Genomic DNA, 11,089 nt, shown 5'->3' on the forward strand with positions numbered 1-11,089 from the left:
ATATATATATATATATATATATATATATATATATATATATATATATATATATATATATATATATAATCAAAAATGTATTTTTTATAATCAAAAAAACAACACCATACTTCATTTAAGCATTATTTACACCATACTTAAGAATATACCTGATTGCCTTCAAAGTTAAAAGATTGATTGATATTACGATTTTGCAATGAAAAAGATTGCTCTCAAAGATATGATGAATTCCTATAATTACGCCTTTTGATAATGTATTTCAATTTTACGAGTACAAAAAAATTACACTTGGCAATTTTTTTTTATATATTTATATGAATTTCACATATTTGTAAAACCCTACTTATCCACACAACCAAAAAAATAAGTTTGACGAAATCAAAAGAATAACTCCATAGAGATAGTACTAGTGGTCTTAAGTGCTTTAGTTGTAAGTTATTACTGAACAGTACTCCATTTATAACTCAATACTGATACATGAGGTTTTTCAAATAAGAGATTCATATATATATATATATATATATATATATATATATATATATATATATGTATATATATATATATATATATATATATATGTATACATATATATATATATGTATACATATATATATATATATATATATATATATATATATATATATATATATATATATATATATATATATATATATATATATATATATATATGCATGTATGTGTGTAAAAAGTTTATATAAATTTATTTAAAAATACTTTATACTGCTATATAATGGTAGTTATTGACACTGTGCTAGTTTTGCATTCTTGTACTGTAAATATCCCAAAGAAAAATAATGAGTCTACTCTTTCAAATACTTTAGCTATGTCGGGGTAGCTGGGGGTATTTTACCCCATCCTATCTGATACATACCTGTTGATATTTGTTTAAAAATTATTTTCTTTTTATTTCATTTTTTACGTTTGAAACATACATATAACATATTCCTATAGGGAATTTTAAAAAAATTGCAAGATGGAAAGTCTCTCACAAAAGAACAAAGAGAACGGTTACTGAAGGTAAATTTTTAATTATTTTGAAACTGATGTATTCTATATTATAATCAACTAGTTGTATATGAGAGTGATAATTACAATTGATGTTACAATATTAAATAAAATAGTTGTTTTAGTTTTCTCAGTAAGAATTAGAGACTTTGAGTTTTAAGAGTATACTTGGTGACTTTGAGTTTTAAGAGTATACTTGGTGAGACAATTGCTTGTTGCAGGTTGTTTTAAAAGTAAAAAGTAATTTTTATAAAACTTAAAGTTTTGCAAGTTCTTAAAAATTTGTGATTTGCCTAATTGATTGTTTCCTAACTTATGCTCACCTTTTATCTAGCAATTTAAGGTTACATATAAATAACTTTATATCAAGCAATTTAAGTTTACATATCATCCACTGGTTTCTTGTAGTTTTTGTCCATGTAGCCAGGAAATCTATGTTTTTGTCCATGTTGCCATGTATACTTTAAAATCTATGACAAGTACCTCATAAAAACTAAAGACATTTAAATTTTTTTGTTAAATTTTAAAAGTCAAAGATTTAAAAAATATTTTGAAAACATTTTTGAAACTAATTTTAATTTTTAATTAAAGTATATTTAATTATGTTAAAATAGTTAGTATATATTATAATAATAGTTAATAAAATTAGTATATATTATAATAATAGTTAATATAATTTAAATCTTTAATTATAATATATATTTTATAATAAAACAGGTTTTATTGTAAAATAGGTAGGAAAATAGGTTTTAGCAGTTTCAGTTTTATGCATGTTTGTAAATTCTAGTACTGTATAAGTACAAGTTACTGAAGAATATTTACTGTAACAAAATACTGTAACATTTTATGGAAGCAACTGAAAAAATAATGGAAAAAATAACAAGAAAAAAGACAAGATGTTTGTCAAGGGTTGTTTTTTAGATCTATAGGGCTGAGAGAGCGTTGCGTAACAACAACAACAAAAATAATAAATGCACAAAAAAGTTGCTCCATCATGTACTGATTCAAGTAATTATTAACTTTGGTGGATTTACCAATATCTTCCACCCTTTTTTTTTTTAATTTTGTTTGAAAATTTACCATGTTCAAAAAATTGGCGAAAAAAATTTTTATTTTTTTTATTTTGTATAAATATTTTTTTATTAAAAAAAAAAATGAAAAAAAAATTAGTTTTTAATAATAGTCTATAGTATTTTTAATAATACAGTCTGTGATTTATTAAATTATAAGTTTTCATAACATTTTATTTTTACTAATTTTATTATTTTTTTAAAGTAAAATAAAGTTTAAGTAAAACTTATTTAAGTTTCATACTTTAATTTTATATTTGTCTTTGATATACCATTGCTTCAAAATAAAACTGAAAGAGATCTGCAAGTGGTGAGACAAGTTGTGTTTATATCTTAAATAAACTTTAGAAAATAAGTTTAGAGTTCATTAAAATAGTTAAAAAAAATTATTTTAACAAAAAACTTTTTTATTTGTTGATTTTTTCTTAAAAAAATTATGGTCTGCTTAATGATTTTATTTTAGAAGTCAAAAAAAAAAAGGTATTGTTAAATTATATTTTAAGTTTTAGGTTTTCAGTTAAGTAAAAAAAAATAGATCTGTCAAGAAAATCAAAATGAAACATTGTGAAAAGCGGAATTGAGTTTTTAGATAACACTACTGTTAACATAACTTTTATTCCGTATATATATAAGAAAAATTTAGATTGTAATTAAATTGTAACCCTAATATTGAAAAAAACTTTAACAGTGAAAATAGTCATCATTTTTTTTATAACAAAAAAAAACTATATATAGTATTGTAATCCTAATAGTAGACATAGCAACAAAAACAAGATGAAGGCACAGCTGAAACATTTTTTGTTAATATCTCAATAAATAATTTGTTTCGGTAAGTTTAAAGTCAAAAGTTTTTTTTTTCTAATGTAAACTTATAAAATAAAAATAACATGTTTTGCCACTCTTTTAAAGTCATTTTAGGCAAAAATAATTTTTTGAGGGTATACTGTCTAGGGGTTGTCCGTAAAGTGTCATGTTTGGTGAAAAAAGAGACAAAGATAATTAAGACAATATTGTGAAAAATGTTTGGAGGAGTGAGTCTCACAAATTTCCATTACTTTTTGTTTCACATAAACTAGTTCTTAAACTAGTATTCTGCAAAGATTAACAGAAAGTTTGGGCAACACAACAGAAAGTTTGGGCAACGCAACAGAAAGTTTGGGCACAAAATTTGTGATAAGTTATCTTGAGAGCATACTGCTCATAACATAACTTGAACAACTGGGCAATGCAAGTAGTAGCGTGGTTATTATTGTTCTGGAAAAAAATGCTGAAGTTATAAAGTGGATAAATAAAGATGAAGTTGGTGTTTTGGAAATTGTCATTTCAGATGATTTTAATTTTTAATACAATTTGATGAAAAATGTATTTTATCACTTTGATTAAGAAATGCAAAACCTTCATGTAGGCTCAAGCAAGACTTTTTTATAATAGAGGATTTTTCTTTTTATACAAAATAGTATACATTATGCTTCTCTTTTAAAGAATGATGTCTTTTAATGATTTAAAGTTTATTTCTAAATATATGCTAAGTAATGATTACTTGTTTCATCAATAGTATTGAATATTGTTGTTAATTATGGTATTTATGATTGCTTACAGTATGATTAGAATTTAATTTGTATTAGAGTTTAATAATAATTTGTTAAAAATTGCTTTTAAAAATTGTGTTAATTAAAACCCACAATTAAAAATGAATTAACTCTGCTTATAAAATACTTAGTTCATTATTTTTTTTTAGACTTTCAAACATTGTGATGTAACAGTACAAAGGTTAAAAAAAGAGATTTTAGATGATTCTCAAATGAAACAAAAAAGTTCAGTACAATATTCAAAAGATGTAAGTTTGGAATTTCTATATGATTATTTAAAATTTGCTTACAACAAATAATTCAAATTTTAATTTTGCAGCCAAACAAAGAGATTTTAGATCGTGAGATTGATATATATAATGGGCATTTGGGCGGTGATGAATTGGAAGAGGCAAAGCATGCACTAATATTACTCAAAAAACAGGTGTTTATAATTTAAATTATCACTCATTTTTTTACTTAAAAGTTTTAATCATAATTCAAGCTTTCCTGTTCTTGTCCAGAGACTGTATTTGGTCCTTCTTTATAGTTTTTATATTTTTTCTTTATATTTTCATATATATCTTAATCAGCTCTATCTTAATCAGATGCATGTGCTGTACAGTTTTTTCTAGCGTTAAATTTCTTGTTTAAAAAAAAAATTTTGTTTCTTTTTGATTCTATAAACTTTTTACTCTTGCTATTAATTCTCCTCCTGATTGTTTTTTTGTACTCCTCCTGATTGTTTTTTTTTCAACAAGAGCTCTTTATATATCTTTCCGACACTCAGTTCTTTCTTATAGTTATCTGATTGTCTAGTCTACTTGTGCCCATGCCAAAACAAACAACATATTTTTTATATTTGCTCATGCAAAGCATGATGGTCTTTTTACTCTAAATGATGTAATTGAAAATATAAATTTTCAATTTACACATAATTTTACACATAATTTATGATAAAAAATTTATTTAAAAAATACACATTTTGAATAAAATTTAACAAGACTGCTATCACCATTTTTATAGACTTCATTTATAAAAGACTTAAGAAGTAAATAATATGAATCTGCAAAACATGGCAGGAGAGAGTTCTAAAGTTCACTGATAAAAACTAGCTGAATAAAAGTTTTTTGAACAAATTATAAGATAAAACAAATTTTTAAGCTGCCAGAGTAGGTCCTGTGTAGGTAGGCTGCCAGAGTACTACAGAGTAGGTACTGCAGAGCTTTAACTATGATTGCAATGTTTTTTTGCACTTGTCAAATTATCCTTTATTAAAAGATGCACCCCAAACATAGTTAACTATTTTTATAGACTTTCTTTTTATTTTTGTATATATTTTATGGTAACCAATAATATTATCCTAGCTTTCTTTTTCAACTTTTTAAGAAAAGGCTGCATTTACAATAGTTGAGCATGTTGAGAATTACATTAACTAATTAAATATCTTCCTCTATGAGTCAGTCAGATTTAGTTCTTAGTATAAATAATACCATGCTGTAAGATCAATAAACTAATGAATTCTTTCTATATTGAGTACAAACTTAAAGAGCATAGAATATATTTATTTTAATTATTTTTTATTGAGAATATATTTGATTTAATTATTGATGCTTCAAGCTGTATTTACAAAAGTGCTATTGCTTAATCAGAACCAATCAATTTCTTATATATGTGCTGTTTACTTAAAGGAGTTGTGTCAACATGCAGTTCCTTTTTGACTCTATTAACTACAATGGCCACCAGTGTCTAACCTGTAGAATCTAAAATTAATTGTAATCTTGCTGAACATACAACTGGGATACACCAAATTTTCGAGCACAATCTGACCACTTTAAAATAAATGTATGATCTTCCCAAAAATCTCTGGATCTAGGAAACAAAAATGTATGCAGCACATCACACTAGTGGTTCATGGATATGACATTAATTTTTTTTAATGTCATTTCTATAGTCATGACAACATTGATATAAAACAAAATAAAAAAATTAAAAGTACAAAGAATTTTTTAACTTGTTGACCAGTGTAATACCAAAGGAGAAAAATACAACAAAACAAAATAAAATAATTTATCTAATGATTTAATTTTTTAATTAAGGTTTTTTGGAGTTTGAATTTCGGTTATATCTTTTGCTTATATCTTTCGAGCACTCTTTAATACTTCTGTTTCTTAATCATATTTTTTGTCCTAGATTTTTTGGTCTTTGGATAACTCTATTAACAATTTTAAAAATACATTAGTTTAAACCAAGTACCATGTATTTAATAAAAAAATACATTAGTTTAAACCGAGTAGCATGTATTTCAAACCGAATAGCATGTAAAAAAATTACACTAGTTTAAACCAAGCAGCATGTATTTAATAAAAAAAAATACATTAGTTAAACCAAGTAGCACACATTTAATGAAAAAAAAGAAGACAAAAATCTCTACCAAAGTTTATATTTTGTATTCATCTATACATTTCCTATTTAATATCTAGACTCAATTTTGCTTAAAACTTTAAACACATTACAAAGACTACATCATTTCATTTTTTGTTTTTTATTTTAATTACTTAATTTTTATTTACTCTTAATTTTTGTAACATTCAGATTGGATTTAACCCTAGAGGAAGAGGATTTCCTAAAACAAGAGGTCGTGGAGCAAGTCTGTGGCACCGTGGTCGAGGGCGTGGTGGATTTAAAAATAATATTCTAGATAATCGGCCAAAGCAACTTTTAGTTACTGGATTTGCTGCTGACGAAAAGGAATCTGTTATATCACATTTTGCCGTATGAAATGTTTTATTTTTAACTCTTAATGCTGAGTATGAATTATTGCAATTGATACCATATTGTTTATTGGTTTTATTGATGGTTGCTAAGTGCTGAAGTTTTATATTATTCAAGGTGGGGTTTATAGTGGTGTCTATAAATTCTTCAAGCTTAGCTTAATGCAACCTTGCTTCTTTAGTGCTTTTTACTTGTATTTAGATCGTCGCCGGTTTTTTTTTTTAGTCTCTATTAAAAAAAAATTTTATTCTAGGCTTTTTCTCAAATGGATCGTATTGAAGAAACAACTCCAGATAAACTGATTCTTACTTTTCCGACTCGTCAGTCTGCAGAAACAGCTGCTACTCGCGGGATGAAATTTAATGGTAAACAATTAATATTATCATGGTTTTATAGTCAACCTAAAACTTCAATTAGCAATGATATTGAATCTGAGCGACATTCGCTGAGTCATAGTTTATCAGAAAAAGACTTTGAAGATGATTTGGTATAGTTTTATTCTGTTTTAGAATGAAAATACATAGATTTGTTAATATGAAAATACATAGATTTATTTTATAAGTTATATATATTAATTATATACATTAATATTCATGTTTTTATATTTATACTTTAAGCGTTTTTTTATTATTTTTTTTTTTTTCTTCGCTTTTACAATAACGAAAAGTTATTTATTCATTTAACTATTTATTCAGTTATTCATATTCATGATCTCAATCAAATCCATTAAATTTTCTGTTACTACTATTTACCATAATTAAAAAATTGTCCCTTAACAGTTACCATTAAAAAAATATTTTGTGTTGTCAAGGTGGACATTTTCCAAAAACATTACGCATGGAAAGTCGTAAATGTTTTGTCTGTCATTTTCTTAATTATAAATTTGGCAATTTTAGTTAAAAAAGTGGCTAGATGTAATTCAACAGGAATCATAGCATTACCAGAATTTATTTTATTGCCAGAACATCGGTAGCAACTGCAACCAGCATGCAATTTTATTACTTGTAATTGGATGAATATCTGATTTTCCAATCACTATTATAATAGAACAAACTATGAAATTTTATTAGCTGCAGTTAACTCGTACGTAAAAGCAAAAAAATCTTTTTTAAGACACTGGTGTAATCAAGAAACTGTTATAAACACTGCAAGATCCAATATTTGCGCAAAACGTGCTTTAAAAACAGTGCAAAAAATTATGGTTTAATCAAAAACTGAAAAAACAATAAAAAAAAAGCTAATTTTTTGTAATAAAATTTAAAAGTTTTACTGGTATTAATTTTTTATCATCTAGATTTTATTAGAAATACATGACATAATATTGAAAAGGCCTAAAATCATTAAAAACTTTTTTAAAATGTTTTTAAAAAATGTTTTTTTTTAATTTAAGTTTTTTAACTTTTTTTAAATTATAATCAAGATATCGTGGCCATACAATGGCCACACAATGGCCTTGTATGGCCATTGTGTGGCACCATGGCCATACAAGATTTAAAAAAATATATCATTCTACTCTTGGACATATTAGGAGTTCCTAAAATTATCAAAAAAAAAATCTTCAAAAGTGTATCAGGTTGGGTCTCAAATGAAGCAAAATTATATGAAAATTTCAAAAATGATAACTATATTATATAAAAATAAATAAGTTAGATTTAACAGCATAAGAAATGAAGTTTGTTAACTAAAAAAGAAAAAAGTGCATTTTTATTAATTTGTTTGACAATTTTTTTTTTCAGTAAGTTTTTTATAATATAAAAATACATAGGTACATACATATAACTTTAATAGTAAAAGTCGATAGTAATAATAGTAACAATAATAATAAAACAAAAAGTTTTTGACGTAATAAATGTAAAGTATTTATAAAAAAACATTTTTTTTTAAATCTACTTTTATTTTTCCTTTATTACAAGATTGAAAGATTAAAAATTTCTTTAATTGTATTTTCTTAAACAATTTTACTGTAGCTCGAGTTAGATAAAGATGACGAAGAAATGCTTCTAGCAATCGATGATGACGATGATGATGAAGATGAAGACGAAGAAAGATCCTGGAAGAGATGATTTAAATTCAACTGATGCAATTCAATATTGTTTACATGTTTATCTGTTTTTTAACTTAAAAACGAGATATTTTGCTTTTGCAACAAATTTAACTATTACCCGATTTTAAAATCAATAACATAACGTTTACATTATTCGATTTTATAATTACATTATCTGATTTTAAAATCGATAACATTACGTATTTCCGTGTATTTTTTATTCATGAAACATGTAAATACATTTTTATTGTTTTTGTAAAAAACAACAGTGTCAAAAAAAATAATTATAAATACAATTAAAAAGAAAAATGTCACCTTATAATTATATTATAACTAATCATTATAAGCTTTATTATAACCAATTATTATATCAAAATTTTATCGAAATAAATGTATTAAAAAATAATGAAGGTTAAAACGATGAAAAAAAAGATAGTGAGAAATCGGCACTTAAAGTGATGATCTTCTTAACCTTAGGGGTCGTCCATTAATTACGTCACGCAGTTTTTGATAGTTTTTTACCCTCCCTCCCCCATCCGTCATAATATCGTAACACTTAAGTAACAAGTCTTGTATATGAGTTGTCACAAAACCACTCATAAAAAATAACAACTTTTTTTAAAAAATGTTATAAAATTTCGCTTTTTTTTTGAGTACCAGGTTGACATACTTTTGAAACAATTTTTTTAAGATAATATTAGGGGCTCATTAAATATTCAAGGGTCAGTTGGGATTACTAAAAATATTTTTTATTCAAAAAGCCAATAAATACAACCAGCATCTTCTTACCGAAAAAGGATTGAAATGTTTTATTTGTCAGTTCAATGGTAGTAAGTTTAGTCAAACAACTTTTTTGAAAACCAAACTAATTTTAATATAAAAGTTTGTTTAAATTCAAGTATTTATAAGTTTGATTATAAATTATTTTTTTTATAAATTTTAGAAAATACACGTAGAAGTAAAACTGGACGGTAGGTAGACAAAACGTTGCAATTGCCATATCTATTGACTTAATATACCACGTGCAATCTAAAAAAAAAGATCCAAGCAATACGTGATAATAATGCCAGATTCAAATTTTGGATTATAAGAATTGTTTGTTATAAAATATATATAAAATAAAAAATTGCCCAGAGCAGAGGAAATGCAGGGTATTTGCCGGTCAATATAACAAGGAAATTAAAAATGACGTTCCAGTTTTATTTACAATTTCTATGCATAAGATTTCAATATGTGTAGTTATTTTTCAAAATGATTTATTTCTTCTAAATTCAAATTGCAACTCCGTCTCCAATGCCGCTAACTCGTGGCTAGTATCGATTTTTATTTTTTTTTAATTTTCTTTTTGTGATTATTAAGGGACTCTCAGAAGTCTCTACGAGCTTATAAAAAGAGCACCGTGGAAGAGCATTTAACTAGGATGTTCACGCCTCCTACCTTACAAATGACGCTTAATAAGCTAGAGCCTAGCAACACCTTCAACCTTTTGATTCTAATCACTGCGCCACTGTGCTCTACTAATGCAATTTATAAGAGGGTGGGAAGTGTTTATCCACAAATTTTAGAAACACTTTTCCTATGTTTTAACATTTCCTAACATGTTAGTGGAACAATTTTTTCCGTTTAAGGTTTTTAAACCAAAATATGTTTCTATGTTCAATATTCAGCTAATGAATACATGTTTCGAACTTTATAAGTTCGAAACACATGTATTTTAAACTAAAAAGTGTTTTTTATTTCACTAAAATAATAATATCATTTGTGCTCACCAGACCTTTCGGATATAAATATTTATATATATATATATATATATATATATATATATATATATATATATATATATATATATATAAACATAAAGTTATAAACAAAATGTTCTATAGTCATCAGTTGTGAGATGTTTATATCATATATATAATATATATTACATGTTTCTTGATATCAACACCTCTCAACAAGAAACATATATATAATATGTAATGTTAAAATTTTGTTAAAAGGAATTTTATGATTTCGTAGACATATCAAGTCTAAATATATCCGAACATATATTTAAATCTTCACATCGTGTAGATTTAAATATATGCCCAGATATATTTATTTACATATATCAAAGAAACGTTTAGGTGGTAAAGTTTTGCAAAATAGATCCAAATAATTGTGTTGGTTAAATGTACAATGACGTGTAAGTTATGAGACAAACCAACAATCGCGAGCAAACGCTGTTTTTTGTGATGTCATAAACTAGATCTACATTTGATGTCAAAAATGACGTCATTATAAAATTCATTAAAAAAACGCTCTCTAAACAACATAAACTTGACTTCGGATGATAAGCAGCATGCCGATCGTATAAGTCAACTTGTTGCTTAGATTAGTTTTGGTACAGAGAGTATTAAAAAAATGAAATCATAAGAAATTAGCAATTAACCTAACAGAGAAACAAATTTGAGCTATATGTGATATTAAATGTTTGTTGATGCTTTTTTTTTTTTTTTTATCTGTTAATTAAGGAGCTATATCAAGAACATATGATCTTGTCAAATAGCACCGCCAAAAAAAATGCTTAACTAGGAAGTTCACGCCTACTTCCTTACCGTTGATCCTAT

General features: G+C 25.2%; 1 protein-coding gene across 1 annotated transcript in view; it reads left to right on the forward strand.

Moving 5' to 3' along the window:
- Positions 1-8,789, forward strand: part of LOC100212246 (RNA-binding protein 26) — a 30,528-nt gene extending 21,739 nt beyond the window's left edge. Inside the window, exons 10-15 of the mRNA XM_065790331.1 lie at positions 970-1,035; positions 3,832-3,930; positions 4,002-4,106; positions 6,257-6,436; positions 6,690-6,923; positions 8,404-8,789. Coding sequence (XP_065646403.1) covers positions 970-1,035; positions 3,832-3,930; positions 4,002-4,106; positions 6,257-6,436; positions 6,690-6,923; positions 8,404-8,499 — 780 coding nt within the window. The 3' untranslated portion in view covers positions 8,500-8,789. The remainder of the gene's footprint in view (positions 1-969; positions 1,036-3,831; positions 3,931-4,001; positions 4,107-6,256; positions 6,437-6,689; positions 6,924-8,403) is intronic.
- The last annotated feature ends 2,300 nt before the right edge of the window (positions 8,790-11,089 follow it).

This window comes from Hydra vulgaris, chromosome 02, assembly GCF_038396675.1.
Source record: "Hydra vulgaris chromosome 02, alternate assembly HydraT2T_AEP".
NCBI lineage: Eukaryota > Metazoa > Cnidaria > Hydrozoa > Anthoathecata > Hydridae > Hydra > Hydra vulgaris.